The sequence below is a fragment of the Emys orbicularis genome, chromosome 4, assembly GCF_028017835.1.
Source record: "Emys orbicularis isolate rEmyOrb1 chromosome 4, rEmyOrb1.hap1, whole genome shotgun sequence".
Taxonomy (NCBI): domain Eukaryota; kingdom Metazoa; phylum Chordata; order Testudines; family Emydidae; genus Emys; species Emys orbicularis.
Genome location: NC_088686.1, coordinates 118859214 through 118879109, shown reverse-complemented (window position 1 = coordinate 118879109; position 19896 = coordinate 118859214). Strand labels below are relative to the sequence as shown.

Genomic DNA, 19896 nt, shown 5'->3' with positions numbered 1-19896 from the left:
GTCCTCACAATAGTGTATCACTGAAGACAATGCTGGAATGAGACTTGTTGACCCTAGCCATGTGGCATGTGACACAAACACAGCTGGTAACGCTCATCTGACCCATTTACAACAAACACAGGTTGAGTTCAGATTGCTGCCTTTCTGCTTTGCAACCGGGGCTGAACTGCACTTGCCTAAGTAATTTATATCAGTGCATTGTGGGAAAATTATGACAGCTATCCTATAGTGCCTCCGCATGGGAGAGAGTGCCCAGAGGACATGCACCAGCACAACCTGGGCCCATGCACTCTGGGATATTCTACAGCACAGAGAGAGGGGGAAGGAAGGAAGTCTAGCCAAACTGGTTACACAGGCTCACATGGTGTTGGGAGGGAATTCCCTTCTATACGGCAAAAGAAAAAGTGTGCCAAAGCAATTACAAGATGACAGCAGCGTGCCAGACAATGGTTACTAACCAAGTATGAACCACGTGGGACTGTGAGGACACAATCTGTGGTCAGAGCCAATCATGCCATCAACTGGATACAAGCAGTATTAAAACTTACAGTGTAAGGCCTCCGCTGAAGTTTTGCTCATTGGTAGAACAAATATGAGTGACACTAAGGGGCAAAGTGAGTCAGACCATCACAGGTGAGGGAGGCTCCCTGGCTGCAGTTATGCTGCATAAGTTGTGTGTGTGTGGGAGCCTGGACTCACAGGGCTGTTGAAGGGATGCATAGCAGGGAACCCGGCACTACAGAGGCTCCCTGTGCACCAAGGAGCAGTTGAAGATATGACAAGATACTGATCAAGGTTTAAATCTGTTTACTAAATGGCAGGGATGGAGCGGTGCTAGTACAGTCCTCCCACTGCCACAGGAGTGCCGCGGGGCTCCATCAGGCTCCAAGGACTAGCTCTACATCTGCTCTACAACCTGGGAAGGAGAATTCTGTTCTCCCCTGGGCTGGGCCCTGGGTCTCTGGATGTGGCCCTATGGGTACGTCTACAGTGTTTTCAAACCTGTGGCAGTGAGTCGCAGAGCGTGGGTCTACAGACTTGGGCTTGCGCTACGGCTCTACAAACTGCTATGCAAAGATACGGGCTGGGAGTCTGAAGACCGGGGTGGGGGATGGCTTTCAGAGCCCAAGCTCCAGCCTGACCCGTGACTTCAGAGTGCTGGCTACACAGCTGTTTTTAGAGTGTTAGACCAAACTCTGCTAGCCCAACTCTGTAGACCTGGGCTCTGAGACTTGCTGAGGCAGGTTTTGAAACATAGTGTCGGCATACCCTACGTGGCCATGCTGTGATTCAGTGGCACTAAATCCAGTTTGGATCTTTGGATCTGTTCTTTGAAGCAGCATTACAGTATTCAGGGAAGCTGTCATTCATACTGACTAGTCAACTGTTCACTAACTGCTCTGTAACATTCACTGTCACTGCTTGAACAATCTGCCTGCACAGAGGTGATCGGTATTACCTACCAGCTGGTCAGCTTTGTGCTTGTCTAGGCGAACTGGGAATCACACCGCCCAGTTCAAATGCAGACGTACCCTGAGTGTCTCTGCGTTGCTCGGCGAGAGGCGGAAGCAAAATCGACGGGGGAGCCGCGGCCGTTGATCCCGCGCCACGAGGACACGAAGTAAGTAATTCTAAGTCGATCTAAGGCCTGGTCTACACTACGAGTTTAGGTCGACTTTAGCAGCGTTAAATCGAATTAAGCCTGGACACGTCCACACGACGAAGCCCTTTCTTTCGACTTAAAGGGCCCTTTAAACCGGTTTCTTTACTCCACCTCCGACGAGGGGATTAGCGATAAAATCGGCCTTAGCGGGTCGGAATTGGGGTAGTGTGGATGGAATTCGACGTTATTGGCCTCCGGGAGCTATCCCACAGTGCTTCATTGTGACCGCTCTGGACAGCACTCTCAACTCAGATGCATTGACCAGGTAGACAGGAAAAGCCCCGCGAACGTTTGAATTTCATTTCCTGTTTGCTCAGCGTGGAGAACACAGGTGACCACGCAGAACTCATCAGCACAGGTAACCATGATGGAGTCCCAGGATCGCAAAAGAGCTCCATCATGGACCGAACGGGAGGTACGGGATCTGCTCGCCATATGGGGAGATGAATCAGTGCTAGCTGAACTCCGTAGCAGTAAACGAAATGGCAAAATATTAGAAAAGGTCTCCAAGGCCATGAAGGACAGAGGCCATAACAGGGTGCCGCGTGAAAATTAAGGAGCTAAGGCAAGCCTACCACAAAGCCAGAGAAGCAAACGGAAGGTCCGGGGCAGAGCCGCAAACATGCTGCTTCTATGCGGAGCTGCATGCCATTCTAGGGGGTGTAGCCACCACTACCCCAACCGTGTGCTATGACTCCCTCACTGGAGAAACACACAGGGAAGCGGGTTCAGGGTACAAGGAAGATGAGGATGGAGATAATGTAGATAGCTCACAGCCGCAAGGAAGCGGAGAAACCGGTTTCCCCAACAGCCAAGATATGTTTATCACCCTGGACCTGGAACCAGTAACCCCCGAACTCACCCAAGGCATGCTCCCAGACCCTGAAGGCACACAGGGGACCTCTGGTGAGTGTACCTTTGTAAATATTACACATGGTTTAAAAGCAAGCGTGTTTAATGATTAATGATTAATTTGCCCTGGCAATCGCGGCCAGTACAGCTACTGGAAAAGTCTGTTAATGTGTATGGGGATGGAGCGGAAATCCTCCAGGGGCATCTCCAGAAAGCTCTCCTTCATGTACTCCCAAAGCCTTTGCAAAAGGTTTCTGGGGAGGGCTGCCTTATCCCGTCCGCCATGGTAGGACACTTTACCACGCCAGGTCAGTAGCACGTAGTCTGGAATCATTGCATAACAAAGCATGGCAGCGTATGGTCCCGGTGTTTGCTGGCATGCAGACAACATCCATTCCTTATCGCTCTTTGTTATCCTCAGGAGAGTGATATCATTCACGGGGGGAGGGGGGTTAGTTGGGTTTGTGCTGCATGTTAACCCGGAAACCGCAGCCCCTCCTTTTACATTGCAAACCCATTTTAAATGGCCAACCCAATGGGTGCTTGATCTGGGAAATGAGGGCGCTGCTGTTTGAAACCATTCCCACATGTTATGAGGGTTAAAAAAGCCAAAAGACTGTGGCTTACCATGGCTGCCTGCAAGCCGAAATCTGTTGCCTGGCACTGCGTGAGTGATCTCTCACACCAAACCGGCAGGCCCTCAATATAAGAGGAAAAATGCGACCTTGTAACGAAAGCACATGTGCTGTGTAATGTTAACAGCAAAATGTAACGTGAAAGAGTGTACCCATTGTTCTCTAAAATATGTCTTTTTTAACCACCTCTCCCTTCTCCTCCACCAGCTGCAAATGTTTCTCCTTCACAGAGGCTAGTGAAGATTAGAAAGAGAAAACGGAGGACGCGGGACGATATGTTCACGGAACTCCAGATGTCCTCCCACGCTGACAGAGCACAGCAGAATGCGTGGAGGCAGTCAATGTCAGACTACAGAAAAGCACAATATGAACGAGAGGAGAGGTGGCGGGCTGAATCGCAGGATGAACAGAGCAAGTTGCGGGCTGAAGATGATAGGTGGCGTCAGCTTGCAGACAGAAGGCAAGAGTCAATGCTCCGGCTGCTGGTTGAGCTGCAGGAAAGGCAGCAGGAGCAGAGACCGCCGCTACAGCCCCTGTGTAACCAACAGCCCTCCTCCCCAAGTTCCATAGCCTCCTCACCCAGACGCCCAAGAACACGGTGGGGGGGCCTCCGGCCACCCAGTCACTCCACCCCAGATGACTGCCCGAGCATCAGAAGGCTGACCTTCAATAAGAGTTAAAGTTTTAAACTGCAGTGTGTCCTTTTCCTTCCCTCCTCCCCCACCCATCCCAGGCTACCTTGGCAATTATCCCCCTAGTTGTGTGATGAATTAATAAAGAATGCATGTATGTGAAGTAACAATGACTTTATTGCCTCTGCAAGCGGTGCTCGAAGGGGGGAGGGGAGGGTGGGGTGTTTGGTGTACAGGGAAGTAGAGTGAACCGGGTGGGGGGGGGGGCGGAGGGTTCATCAAAGGAGAAACAAACAGAAGTTTCACACCGTAGCCTGGCCAGTCACAAAACTGGTTTTCAAAGCTTCTCTGATGCACACCGCGCCCTGCTGTGCTCCTCTAACCGCCCTGGTGTCTGGCTGCGCGTAATCAGCGGCCAGGCGATTTGCCTCAACCTCCCACCCCGCCATAAATGTCTCCCCCTTACTCTCACAGATATTGTGGAGCGCACAGCAAGCAGCAATAACAATGGGGATATTCTTTTCGCTAAGGTCTGAGCGAGTCAGTAAGCTGCGCCAGCGCGCTTTTAAACGCCCAAATGCACATTCCACCACCATTCGGCACTTGCTCAGCCTGTAGTTGAACAGGTTCTGACTCCTGTCCAGGCTGCCTGTGTACGGCTTCATGAGCCATGGCATTAAGGGGTAGGCTGGGTCCCCAAGGATCACAATAGGCATTTCAACATCCCCAACGGTTATTTTCTGGTCCGGGAAGAAAGTCCCTTCCTCCAGCTTTCGAAACAGAGCAGAGTGCCTGAAGACGCGAGCATCACGTACCTTTCCCGGCCATCCCACGTTGATGTTGGTGAAACGTCCCTTGTGATCCACCAGGGCTTGCAGCAGCATTGAAAAGTACCCCTTGCGGTTTATGTACTCGGTGGCTTGGTGCTCCGGTGCCAAGATAGGGATTCCGTCTATGGCCCCACCACAGTTTGGGAATCCTATTGCAGCAAAGCCATCCACTATGGCCTGCACGTTTCCCAGAGTCACTACCCTTGATATCACCAGGTCTTTCATTGCCCTGGCAACTTGGATCACAGCAGCCCCCACAGTAGATTTGCCCACTCCAAATTGATTCCCGACTGACCGGTAGCTGTCTGGCGTTGCAAGCTTCCACAGGGCTATCGCCACTCGCTTCTCAACTGTGAGGGCTGCTCTCATCCTGGTATTCTGGCGCTTCAGGGCAGGGGAAAGCAAGTCACAAAGTTCCATGAAAGTGCCCTTACGCATGCGAAAGTTTCGCAGCCACTGGGAATCGTCCCACACCTGCAGCACGATGCGGTCCCACCAGTCTGTGCTTGTTTCCCGGGCCCAGAATCGGCGTTCCACGGCATGAACCTGCCCCAGTAACACCATGATTTCCACATTGCTGGGGCCTGTGCCTTGTGAGAGGTCTATGTCCATGTCAATTTCCTCATCACTCTCGTCGCCACGCTGCAATCGCCTCCTCGGCTGGTCCTGGTTTTGCTTTGGCATGTTCTGGCTCTGCATATACTCCAGGACAATGCGCGTGGTGTTCATAGTGCTCATAATTGCCGCGGTGATCTGAGCGGGCTCCATGATCCCAGTGCTAGCTATGGCGTCTAGTCTGAAAAAAGGCGCGAAACGAGTATCTGACGGACCAGGGGAAGGAGGGAGGGAGGGGCGAGTGACGACATGGCGTACAGGTACAGGGAATTAAAATCAACAAAGGTGGCTGTGCATCAGGGAGAAACACAAACAACTGTCACACAGAATGGCCCCCCCCAAAGATTGAACTCAAAAGCCTGGGTTTAGCAGGCCGTTGATTTGACGGAGGGAGGGGGAAGCAAATGAATACAGAACAAATCTATTTTTTACATCTTAAGATGACGGTGCAGCATGACTGATAGCCCTCGGCATCTTCTGGGTGCTTGGCAGCAAATACTGGGCGCTTGGCAGTTAGTGTACTAAGACTGATAGCCACTGCAGTATGACGACGATGGATACCAGTCGTAACATACTATCTACTGCCAAAAGGCAAGGGGCTGCTGCTGTGTAGCAATGCAGCCCCACGTCTGCCAGCCCCACGTCTGCCAGCACCCAGATCGCCCTCGGCCTCTTCTGGGTGCTTAGCAGAAAATACTGGGCGCTTGGCAGAAAATAGCATACTACGACTGATAGCCATCATTGTCAAGACAGTTCGATAGGACTGAGCATGTCTGCCCAGGTGCCCATGATTGACAGCCACGGCAGTATGATGACGACGGATACCAGTCGTAATAAACCATCTACTGCCAAAAGGCAAAAGGCAAGGGCTGGTGCAATGCAGCCCTACGGCTGCCAGCCCCACAGCTGCCAGCACCCAGATCGCCGATGAAGGCTACCAGTCATGCTGCACCGTCTACCGCCAAAAGGCAGTTAGCTGCTGCTGCTGTGTAGCAATGCAGTCCCACGTCTGCCGGCACCCAGATGACATATGGTGACAGTGAGCTGAGCTGAGCGGGCTCCATGCTTGCCGTGGTATGTTGTCTGCACAGGTAACCCAGGTAAAAAGGCACAAATCTATTGTCTGCCGTTGCTCTGACGGAGGGGGAGGGGCCTGACGACATTACCCAGAACCCCCCGCGACACTGTTTTGCATCATTCGGGCATTGGGATCTCAACCCAGAATTCCAATGGGCGGCGGAGACTGCGGGAACTGTGGGATAGCTACCCATAGTGCAATGCTCCGGAAGTCGACGCTAGCCTCGGTACTGTGGACACGGTCCGCCAACTAGAGCACTTAGAGCATTTTATGTGGGGACACACACAATCGGCTGTATACAACCGATTTCTATAAAACCGGCTTCTATTAATTCGACCTAATTTCGTAGTGTAGACATACCCTAAGATACGTCGACTTCAGCTATGCTATTCTCGTAGCTGAAGTTGCGTATCTTAGATCGATCCCCCCCACAAGTGTAGACCAGGCCTTAGAGGTAGGCAACATGAGAAATATTTTCTGTCAAATATCCTCCCCCCAGATTGACACAAGGCTATTTTAAAATTTCCTTTCCTAATGCTTTAGGCCAGTGCTTGAACTGGATGAGTGATGCCCGGGGGGGGGGGGGGGGGGGGAGGAGAAGGGGGATTTATTTATGCCTCCACTTCTCACTTGCTGCAGGCTAAAAAAGGGAGAAATGTTTGAAGAGAAAAAAAAGACAGTGTAAACAGTTGAAGTATAATATCTTCGGGTTGGGGGAGGGGAAGGAAGAGGACCCTATCAGTTTTTGAAAGGATTGGGGGCAATAACCATCACTCCCTGTGGGAGGGTTGAGGGGGGGCAGAGCCATTATTTTTTGTGTGGGAGAAAAATATCAGTATTGCCAACCACAAGGATTAAAAAACCAGGGGTCAGCTCTCCAAAGTAAAGAGATTTGCTTAAAAACCTTGAGTTTAACATTATATATATAGATATAGATATAGGATATATATAAAATTCTTTTTATTTGCCTTCCAGATTTTGAGCCATGAGGGATCATGTTTTGAAGCTTTTCACTGCAGCCAGGAAAGCTAGAAACTACTTAAAAAAAAAAAAAAAAAACCATAATCCTGAGATTCTCCTTCAATCACATGACTCCAGGAGCTGGGGCTTTAAGAAAGGCCTCAGATATCATGAGACTCATGATAAAATTGCAAGACCTGGTAATGCTGCATCTGATTGCATTTTTGGGACTGGGTGGGTGGATAAGGGCCATACCGTCACTTGCTTCCCTCCTGCAAATCTGCACCCTTCTCTAGCCCCTGCGTGTGTGGAATGTGTGCAAAGAACACAGGCAAACAACAAATGCTGTTCTCTTCCCAGTAGACCAGCTGCTTTATTGTTTCTGAAACACAATGGGTGTGTGTGTTTGGCTTTCCTTATAACTAAACCATTTTGTTTTGAATATACACAGAGAGATTTAAAGTAAACACTGCTTGATTTCCCCCCCTCATTCATTTCTGTGATGTCAGCATCTACCTTTCTACTCTATTCCTTGAAAATGAACAAAGCACAGGACCATAGATCCTACATATGGATAAAAGGGAGTCTCCTGCATCATCATCTTTAATCTGCAGAGCTCCTCAAAGCAAGTTAGACAGACATTTTATAGAGAGCAAAATAAGGAAACGAGAAATCTAATCTGTAGCTGAGGATCAAACTGATGTGGTTCATTGAAAAGTACATTACATTTGTTATGAATAAGGCTTTAATTTACTCAATGAAGTAGGGAGTCCATTCAGCAGTTATTCATCAGCATTCATCCATTTAGAGAGGTGGAATTCACTTGCACCTTAATCACACGCATATCAGTATCAACCAACATTATACCACAGAAACAAATATATCTGAAATGCCAATCTAAAGAAAGGTGTAGGTACACAAATAAATGGGCTCTGCTGGACAGATTTAGCACACCTGCAATAAACTCCATTATGGACACTGTCTACATCAGATACCTTTGGACTGTTTTATTTAAAGACCTGATCTGAACAGAAAACACAATTCTTGCTAAGTATCAGCATATTTTAAGCCAGATTCTCAGGTGGTAGAGCTACACCGATTTACATCAGCTGAAGATTTGGTCCTGCTTACCTAAAACTTGTAAAAGTTAGCTACAAAGTAAAAAAAATCAAACTTGAGTTGTTCCTAGATTTATGAATAGGATTCTCTTACTAATCAGGCTGGTGGAGAGGTGGGGTTGGGAAAGCACAGGAACCAGTTTTAACATTATTTGCTTGCTTCCCTAGAGAATTTTCTTGGTGCTTTTGGCTCAATGCCAATATCCCACAATGGGACATCACAAAAAACTGAAGTCTCACTGCACCCCACAAAACCCATGGTATTTGTGATGTGCAGAATGATGCATTCAAGGATACATTCAATGAAGCAGCATAGTTCCATTTCATGGATTGAAAAAGAATTACCAAAAAGTCTGCTTAAACATAATTTCTGTTAAAAAATTAACATCTGCAAACACTTAGCAGGTATAGAGTTTACTAATAGACATGGTCTTATTGGCTTTGGTGGGACTACGCCTGATTATTAAGCACTATAGCCAGCAGTAATTATTTGCAGGAACAGATCTTTGGTTAGCATAGAAATCCAATTATTATCAGTATTAGAAATACAGTGGCACCTAAAGACCCCAACCAAGACCGAAGCCCAATTATCATAAGCACCGTATAGACACACAGTGATAGACAGTCCCCCCTGCCAAAGGGCTTGCAATCTAAATAGACAAAAGAACTATCATTGCTATTTTACACTATCACCATTTTACAGATAGGGAAACTGAGGCACAGAGCAATTTAGTGACTTGTCCAAAGTCACACACGAACTCTGTGGCAGAGCCAGGAATTGAACTCGGATTTCCTAAGCCCTAGTTCAATGCTTTAAACCCAAGACAATAATTTAGGGTAGAACTTAACTCTCATTTTTACCTATAAACCAACTGTTGACATTTCTGCAGTTGCTTAAGTCTCTTCCTCTCTTCTGAGAAAACTTTGGGCTGGTCTACACTAGTGGGGGGGATCGATCTAAGATACGCAACTTCAGCTACGTGAATAGCATAGCTGAAGTTGAAGTATCTTAGATCGATTTACCTCGGGTCCTCATGGCGCGGGATCGACGGCCGTGGCTCCCCCATCGACTCCGCTACCGCCTCTCGCTCTGGTGGAGTTCCGGAGTCAACGGGAAGTGCATTCGGGGATCGATTTATCGCGTCTAGACGAGACATAATAAATCGATCCCCGATAGATCGATTATTACCCGCCGATCCGGTGGGTAGTGAAGACGTACCCTTTGGTACAGTACAGTACCTTTTGATTTTGTCTCCTTTACCAACTAGCATAGCTGAATCTTCCCACTTCCTCACTCTCCTCTCCTACTGGCTGTATTCCATTGACAATTTCTTCCTCGTTACAGTTTTTGTAATGCATTAGTCAGTCATGCTCATTTCCACAGAGTGGATAGGATTCCTTTCTCCGTATTCAAGGCCTCTATAAAAATACTAGGTCAGATCATCCACTGGCATAAACTGGCAGAGCTCTGCTGAAGTAAATGGAGCTCTGCCAATTTATACCAGCTAAGGATGTGGCCCATTGAGTTTAGAGCAAGAGCTACACTTTTGCTGTGCAAGCTAGGACAACATGTCAGTTCAACACTGGACTGCATCCATGGCCTAAAACTCAATGACAAAAGTCGTCAAGTGGAAGAACGTTTTCCAGAGACACTCCATTCTCGACTACTATCCAAAAGTGTGGAAGAAATGCTTATTTATAATTATTTTCTAGGTTCCAGACAAATTATCTAGTCAGTGCAATCCACAGCCAAGAATTACCAAATGGTTTTAATGGTAATCCTCTGCCTGAAGCAATCCTAGTTTACTGCAGCAGAAAGGGTGATTAAGTGCATGATTAGATACTAGCTAGGAAGCAGGTGGGACTTTCTTCAGCTCACCTGGTGGATCAGTTGCCTGGAGCTTTTGCAGGTCTTGGCAAAGTCTTGACTGCTATGGGCTGTGTGTCTTAGGGCTAGTCTACACTAGAAGCGCTATATCGGCGCAGCTGCACTGATGACGCTCTATGTGGACGGGAGAGCACTCTCCCATTAGCATCATTACTCCACCTCCACTAGAGGTGGATGCTGTGTTGGCAGGAAAGCATCTCCCGCCAACATAGCACTCATGTGGACAGCGCTTAGGTCACTGTAACTGGCGTCGCTCAGGGGGGTGTCTTTTCCACACCCCGGAGCAACATACATTATATCAACATAAGTGATAGCGTAGACCTGCCCATATGCACTAATTGAATCTAGCTAAAAAGTGGAGGTTCTCCTGAGAGCACTTGGCTGCCACATGACAGATACAGCAGGTCTGATTATATTGTCATGTCCACTTACCATTTGAAGGACACCAAAATATGACATCAGATATCCAGTCTGTGCTGCCTCCAGCCCAAAGAAATTCATAGAGATGATGGAAAACATAACCAGGAACAAACCTACAGAGTGTATTAAAAAGAAAATATCTTTAATGGGTATTGGAATATATTTACAGTGCAAGAAAAGGGCCACACCCTGCTTAGTTATCACTGATGTAAAGACAGTGGAGTTGCTCTACATTAACGCTGAATGCAGACAAATATACTTTGGGTTTAAAAAAAAAATCTTTCACCATTTCAACTATTACCTTTAAAAATGTAACTTAGAGGAAGTTAGATACAATCATGCTGACACAGTTCACATGGTTTTATTAGGCTAGACATGCTAACCTTTAGGATAGCAGAAGAAAAAATTTTTTTGTTCAGGCAAGATTGTAACCAGGGGATAATTCCTCATTCTTTTTGCCTAACTTCAGATTTTCACCATTGGATTTGGGGTCTCAGAAACAGTCTAGGGACAGGAGATTAAATACAGTGGTTTCACTGTGCACAGGGTGAATGACTTCATTGGTACGTGGAGTTTGTCTCTCATGCATCTCTAATGTTGTCAGCACAGAGAGGCAGCCCACAGTGGGCCTGCTTTTCAATTACTGTATTTTACACACACACACACACACACACACACACCAGTACATAATAAGTAGATATTTGCCACAAAATAAAAGTACAGCAAAGGAGGATGACAGTTTGCTGGCAAACGACTCACTAACTCAGCTACAGCAGAAGGATTTTGCCCACATTTCCTGTGACGCTGAGAAGGATTATAATTATCGGTCTATAATGCTGTACACTCACAGAGGTTCACTTTGTCCACCTGTTACAAGCATACAACTAGATTATTTTCACTTGTAGCTTTAGAGGCATTTAGACAGGGAAATATATTTTTCAATGGAAGTCCACAAAAAACAAGATGTTTACTAAAGGCTATTTTGTACAGAGCGTACTGTCACACATATTAGACCAGTTCCTCAGTGGGTGTAAATCAGTGGAACTACAGTACACCAATTCACTCCAAATGAACATCTGGCCTATTGACCACATCAATTCATAACTTTTCCAGTGTTCCACTGCTTGGCTGACCAACAGAACTAAGATGGCTGCTGAAGTTCCATCCACTGTCCACCTTACACTGCTTGCGATGTAAAGCTAGACAATGTATTTGACAGCTATTGGCTAGCATTATGAGTGGGGAGAAAGGTGTGTTCACTATGACCAGAATTTTCAGAGGAGCTGAGCACTCACAGTCAGGGCCAGACTTCCAGAAGACATTTTTTAAAACTTAAAAAACTGACCTTTATGTAGGTGCCTAAATGGGAGCTGAACTGCTTTGAAAATCTGGACCAAACTGTGGCTACTGAGCTCTTGAAAATCTGCCTGTGCCCTCTTTTGAAAATCTGGTCCAAGAAGAACAAGTGATGAGCCTTGTACAGTAGAAAGTGTATACATGGCTTGGGAGACTCAATAAAAACTGGGAAATTTGGGGTAACATTTTAAAAAGGGGCTAAGTGACTTAGGTTCCTAAGTCCCATTTTCAAATGTGATTTGGGCACTTTAGGAAACTAAGTCCCATTGACTTTCCGTGAGATTTAGGCCTATGACATGTGGTTTGGGGTGTCTCAATTTTGGGGTTCCTAATTTTACACACCTTAAAGGAGTCTGAATTTCAGAAAGTGCTGAGCATTCACCCTCTGAAAATCAGGCCCTTGTAAGGGGTCTCAAGTTAGGTACCCAAAAACTGAAGCACCAAAAATCACTAGTCACTTTTTAAAATCTTGGCCTAAGTTCATAAGTCCATTTTGGAAAGGTGATTTAGACTCTCACGTAATGACCTACAGCTAAATTTTCAAAGGTATTTAGGTGCCTAAATATGCAGATAGGCAAATAGTGGGATTTTCAGAAGTGCTGTAGTCCCCTTGATTTCAAAGGGAGTTAGGTGCCCAGGTGCTTTGCAAAATCCTACTGGGGCCTATCTGCATCCTTAGGCGCCAAAATATCTTTGAAAATCTGGACCTTAAGACACTTTTGAACATTTTACCCTTGGTCTGTTTTGCTTTCTCTCTCTTTTACTTACTACATTTTAATGGGGCATTTCCCCCCCGCATAAGTTGAGAATGAAGCACTGTCATGTAGTAAAATACCCCACCTTGTTCTTAGACTGGCAGATATTCCCACTATTAGAGGGACCCAAACTATATCAGCCCATCTGTCCATCACCACCCTGCCTTAAATGTACCTCACTTAGGAAGGTACTTATTATCCCACATAAGTTAATTTTAGTGAGTAACCACTGCCGACTTGCCTCTATATACATTACAAACTTGTTTACAATGTAAATAGAAGCAGGTCTGTAATTTAGACGAATTAACTAATATAATTATATGGTTGCAGTAGTGAGATGAAGGTAGATGAGAGTTTAGCCTCAAGCAGTGAGGTGCAAATAAGTGGACAACAGCCAAATCACCTCAGGCTGTAATCATCAGGTCAGTAACTTGATGTGAGACCTGAAAAGTGAAGTTAGATGTTGCTAGAGATTTAATAGGTGGAGTTCTTCTGTGTCAACCAGCTACTTTCCCAGTGTGGCACTGTGCTTCTGGAGGGACAGTCTTTCTGATGAAACGTAAGATGAGACCCTAGGCACTCAGGATTGTTAAAAGTTCCCATGACATTTTTTTTCAAGTGTTAGAATATTAGCCACTGTGTCCTGTCCAAATCCCATCTTAATTAATTATATTTTGCCTACCTGACAGTTCCCCTTTAGTTTTTGAATGGCATTGTTATTCTTTGTTTTCCCCTGTAAATATGGTACATTGCTGCTTGTGCAGAATGGCTGCCATGTTCCACCCCTTAGGATGATGCATTTCGGCAGTGGGTGACTAATACCGAGATATAAAGTGCATCTTGGGATTCTTTTGGAAGAAAGTTGCTACATGTGGTACATATGAGGCATTATGTTGTAGATGGCACAGAACTATAGCCTCAGGGTTACACAGTGACATTTTAAAAGTTAAAAATAATACCATAAGCAACACCTTGAAATTAGGAATCCCCTTAAAAATATCACTTTACAATCCTGCCTGTTTTGTAAAACAGACTAATTCTATGAATTTTCCATTAGGCGAGTGTAGTTAAACGCAAGTAACGTTTTTGGAAGAGTTAAGGGAATTGCATTTTTCCTTTGGCCTTACTTGCATACTGTTCTTTTCTCCAGTGGGTTTTCTTTGGACAGGGGTGTTAGATTACACAGAACTCAGCATCTCCAGTCAATGCCAAGTGCATGCAAAAAGAGAAACGCAGAACTTCCTTACTTAGAAATCCTTCACAGATTCCTATAGAAGACAGTGAGTCTTGTTTATTATATGTCAGGACATTTTCCAGGGAATAGTAAAAACATTTTGTCAAGCCCAGACAGGCTGAAATGCCATCTCTCTCTTTCAGCCACTCCTAGTAAATCTGCTTTGATATGCAAGTTAAGTTTAATGTTACTTAGACATCAAGAATCATTTTTAAAAGGGCCTCCTCCTTTTTTGAGAGTTTGCAAAAGTTGTGCACACATCCACCTAACACAGTTCCTGTGTCCATAAATTGGCACTTTCCCAATATCTTTAGGCACACAAAAGTGAAGCCTTGAAATTGCATGGTCCAGAGGGATGGTACTGATCATTTGCACAATTAGCAAAAAGAACCCTCAAGAGTCTCCAAGTGAAAAACACACACCAAATTATTGAGTTTATCCCTTCCTGAGTTCAGGGCCCTGTCCCCTACAAAAGATTGTGACCACTGCATTAGATTCTGCCCCTCTCCTTATGTCACAAGTAGTAGGATGAGCAGATTATTTGTACATGCACAGGCGGGCCAGCTGCTTCCTGACACAACATATGGGAGGAGAAAGGGTTGTACCATTCAGTGAGGAGGAGGAATATTCATTAATAAGCAGCACAGCCGTACAGAACAGGACGCCATCCACAGCCTCAGAAACAACTCTGACATCATAATCAAAAAGGCAGACAAAGGAGGTGCTGTTGTCATCATGAATAGGTCAGAATATGAACAAGAGGCTGCTAGGCAACTCTCTGACACCACACTCTATAGGCCATTACCCTCTGATCCCACTGAGGGTTACCAAAAGAAACTACACCATCAGCTCAAGAAACTCCCTGAAGAAGCACAAGAACAAATCTACACATACACACCCCTAGAGTCCCAACCAGGCGTATTCTATCTGCTACCCAAGATCCATAAACCTGGGAATCCTGGAGGCCCCATCATCTCAGGCATTGACACCCTGACAGCAGGATTGTCTGGCTATGTGGACTCTCTCCTCAGGCCCTACGCTATCAGCACTCCCAGCTATCTTCGAGACACCACTGACTTCCTGAGGAAACTACAATCCATTGGTGATCTTCCAGGAAACACCATCCCAGGCACTATGGATGTAGAAGCCCTCTACACCAACATTCCACACAAAGATGGACTACAAGCCGTCAGGAACAGTATCCCTGATAATGTCACGGCAAACCTGGTGGCTGAACTTTGTGACTTTGTCCTCACCTACAACTATTTCAGATTTGGGGACAATTTGTACCTTCAAGTCAGCGGGACTGCTATGGGTACCTGCATGGCCCCACAGTATGCCAATGTTTTTATGGCTGACTTAGAACAATGCTCCCTCAGCTCTCGTCCCCTAACGCCCCTACTCTACTTACACTACATTGATGACATCTTCATCATCTGGACCCATGGGAAAGAAGCCCTTGAGGAATTCCACCAGGAATTCAACAATTTCCACCCTACCATTAACCTCAGCCTGGAACAGTCCACACAAGAGATCCACTTCCTGGACACTACAGTGCAAATAAGCGATGATCACATAAACACCACCCTATACCGGAAATCTACTGACCGCTATACTTATCTACATGCCTCCAGCTTTCATCCAGACCACACCACACGATCCATTGTCTACAGCCAAGCTCTAAGATACAACTGCATTTGCTCCAATCACTCAGACAGAAACAAACACCTACAGGATCTCTATCAAGCGTTCTTAAAACTACAATACTCACCTGCTGAAGTGAAGAAACAGATTGACAGAGCCAGAAGGGTACCCGGAAGTCACCTACTACAGGACAGGCCCAACAAAGAAAGTAACAGAACGCCACTAGCCATCACCTTCAGCCCCCAACTAAAATCTCTCCAGTGCATTGTTACCCGAAATTGGGCCAGCTAGTAAACTTAGGGAGGACTAATGACCCACCAGAGTTTGGCAGAAAGCAGCACGTTTATTATTCTGATAGCTAAGCTCAAAAGAAGGGTGGGGGTCACACTCACACTCGCATACTCATGCTCCCAGGACAGGCACAGCACTGGAGATGTTAGGATCCTTGAAGGTAAGTGTCCCACAGCACAGTGATGGACGGTGTGATGAAGGTACGTCTTCCCGAGGCATGATGGAATGCAACGTGGAGAACCACTGGCCAGGCGGTCCTCACGGGAGGTACAAGCTTGTGAGTGCACTCCTGAGCACATGGCCCCTTCCCATTTTAAGGATCTGCTCCTCATAGCCTGCGACTAGAGATGCCTTGGCTGCGCCAGGTTGGTCACACTCCACCTCCGGCAGTGTCCATGCAGCGTCCATGCATTGGGTGTGTGATCACTACCTAATTAGAGTCCCAGACACCATGTCTACCTGGAAGTTCTTCTGATCTTCCAGCTGTTCAACCAGTCCATTCATCCCACAAGCATTCCAGGAAGGAGGGGGAGAGGGAAAGCCACTTCACAGGTATTCAGAGAGGGAGAGGAGACAAAAGGGGCGGTGGAAGTGTAACGGACCTTTTGAGCATACAGGTTATACATAGCATATAGATCACTGGTGCTCCTACAACACGCATCATCAAGGATCTACAACCTATCCTGAAGGATGATCCCTCACTCTCACAGACCTTGGGAGACAGGCCAGTCCTCACTTACAGACAGCCCCCCAACCTGAAGCAAATACTCACCAGCAACTACACACCACACAACAAAAACACTAACCCAGGAACTTATCCCTGCAACAAACCCCATTGCCAACTCTGTCCACATATCTATTCAAGGGACACCATCATAGTACCTAACCACATCAGCCACACCATCAGGGGCTCATTCACCTACATATCTACCAATGTGATATGTGCCATCATGTGCCAGCAATGCCCCTCTGCCATGTACATTGGCCAAACCGGACAGTCTCTACGCAAAAGAATAAATGGACACAAATCAGACATCAAGAATTAACACATTCAAAAACCAGTCGGAGAACACTTCAATCTCCCTGGACACTCAATAACAGACTTAAAAGTGGCAATTCTTCAACAAAAACCCTTCAAAAACAGACTCCAATGAGAAACTGCAGAACTGGAATTAATTTGCAAACTGGACACCATCAAATTAGGCCTGAATAAAGACTGGGAGTGGGTGGGTCACTACAAAAACTAATTTCCCCATACTAATTTTCCCCTACTGTTACTCACACCTTCTTGTCAACTGTTTGAAATGGGCCATCCTGATTACATTGGCCTCATTACCACTACAAAAGTGATTTTTCCTCCCTTGGTATTCTACTGTTGAGAATAGCCCACTTCCACTTTAATTGAATTGTCTCGTTAGCACTGACCCCCCCCCCCCCAGTTGGTAAGGCAACTCCCATCTTTTCATGTACTGTATATATATACACACCTGCCTACTGTATTTTCCACTCCGGGCATCTGATGAAGTGGGTTTTAGCCCATGAAAGCTTATGCCCAAATAAATTTTCTAGTCTCTAAGGTGCCACAAGGATTCCTCGTTGTTTTTGCTGAAACAGACTAACACAGCTACCACTCTGAAAACAGTCGCATAGTAGGGGAAGTCCTAAAAGCTGTCAGCTTCCCTATATGTATGTATAAATGAATGCAGCCAGTCATGAATGAATGCGGCTGGTCCAGCAATCTCTCTTCTCATTGTTGAAAATGTATCATTATTTTCTTATTTTATTTGTATTGCAGCAATGTCTAGAGGCCCCAACTGAGTCCCATTTTACTAGGTGCTGCACAAACAGTCTAGTCCAGTCTCTGAGCTGAAGAACTTTACAGACTAAATAGACAAGACAAACAAAGGATGGGAGAGATAAAGTTTCCTTATTCCCATTTTACAGATGGGGAACTGAGGTAGAGAGAATACGTGATTTGCCCAAAGTCACACGAAAACCCATGGCAGGAAATTTGTTATAAATTCAACTTCAGATTTGGACCCTATATAACTGTGAGTGGCCTGTGCTGGAATATGCAGCACTGAATATGGAATAGCTCCAGCAGAAAAAAAAATAGTCCTGCTTCCGTTCTCCTTCACCAATGAGCAAATATAAAGGGCTTTCAGATACACATGAAAAGCAACTCTACTGGATTTATACTTGTTATTTTAAATACTACGATGACCACAGAGAATTACCTGTAGGGAGTCCGGAAAGGACCTTGATTAAGAACACTTCCTTTACTCCCGGAAGCTTCAGCAGGCGTAGGATTTCTTTGAGACTAAACACACTGGACTGTGATGTGCCTATGAAAATGACGGACAAAATAATAGTCTATTTACAAGGACTAGAAGCAGGAAACAAGAAACGATACATTATCTTATTACACTCACAACCAACTCTCCACAGGGAAAATTTCTTCCTTCTTCTCTGCATCATGGTTCTCCATTGCCTGTTTGGGTTTGGTTCTATGTGCAAGGAACCCCACTAGCATCAGGGGGATGTTGGTGTGCAGAGCAAAAGCAGAATATCCAATAGACATCTGCAGTGTGGGTCAGAGACAGGCAGAGCTGATGGGAGAGGACAATGCTGCATATGATTCAAAAACCTATAGCCCTTTCCCTTTTAGCATTCCCTCCAGCCCTTATAATTGGCCACACGGTGGGACAGTCTCATGACATTTCCACCTTCTCACCCATCCCAAAGCTTTTTTTATTTTAGCTTCACATAGATTTTCCAAGTTGTATCACAACTGATACAACTTGGAAAATGTGTGTGAAGATTGCACATAGAACCAAAGTCTGAAAGACGATGCACCATAAAATACCACACAGAAATAAATTACAAGGCCTGACACCTTTAAAGAAAAGATAACCCAGGCCAGATCTTCAGCTCGTATAAATCAGCCTTAAGCCATCAAAGTCACTGATTTACAGCAGCTGAAACTCCACCCTTGACACTATTGACCAAGATGCTGTCCACTCGATCCACCGTGCACAGAACTCCCATTCCAAGGGGAGTTCCGAATGTGGAGGTCTTGCACATTGGGCCTTTTATGCACAATAATCCCCTTGCTAGAGCCACCTATGTACAATAGAGAATCGGTGTTCAGGCTGAGCTGTAAATATTCTTGGTTTTCTGGCCTTCGTGTTATCTGAAGAGTTTACTGGAATGTAATCCATATGGTTGAAATTATTGTTTTTGCATTAGTGGGTTTTAAAAAAATCCTCTGAAGAGAGTTTCTGTGATTTGGCACAGCGGACTAGTGAATGCATAGGACTGGGCATTAAGTAGAGAAAACTCTAAGTTTAATGGAGTAGTGGAGGCTGGGTGAATGTCAGTGGAGAATTGAGCACTTCTGTAAACAAACTGGGTTGCAGCTGTTACAGCTATGGCAATTTCCTGCAATATCCTGGACAAACCTTACTGAATTAAGTTAAACCTTATTGAATTATGTTTAAGTATCTTAGAAGTTCATTGCAGTCACAAGTGCAAATGTTTATGTATAATTGTGGAATTGTATGACATATCGCTAGGAGGGAAACATGAGTACTGTAAACCCAAGAAGTGTTAGGAGTGTCAAAGGACTCTTTAAAATGGGGGTGGGCAAACTTTTTGGCCCGAGGGCCACATCTGGGTATGGAAATTGTATGGTGGGCCATGAATGCTCACGAAATTGGGACTGGGGTAAAAGAGGGGGTGAGGGCTCTGGCTGGGGGTGCGGGCTCTGGGGTGGGGCCAGAAATGAGGAGTTCAGGGTGCGGGATGGGGCTCTGGGCTGGGGCAGGGGGTTGGGGTGTGGGAGGGGGACTGAGGGCTCTAGAGTGGGGCTGGGGATGAGGTGTTTGGGGTGTAGGAGGGTGCTCCAGGCTGGGACCAAGGGGTT

At 46.0% G+C, this 19896-nt stretch overlaps 1 protein-coding gene across 1 annotated transcript in view; it reads right to left on the bottom strand.

Annotated features, from left to right (window-relative positions):
• Window positions 1-19896, bottom strand: part of SLC22A18 (solute carrier family 22 member 18) — a 98883-nt gene that overhangs the window by 22371 nt on the left and 56616 nt on the right. Inside the window, exons 7-8 of the mRNA XM_065403842.1 lie at window positions 18209-18316; window positions 10704-10804 (exon numbers count right to left, since the gene is read on the bottom strand). Of these exons, the coding sequence (XP_065259914.1) occupies window positions 10704-10804; window positions 18209-18316 (209 nt within the window). The remainder of the gene's footprint in view (window positions 1-10703; window positions 10805-18208; window positions 18317-19896) is intronic.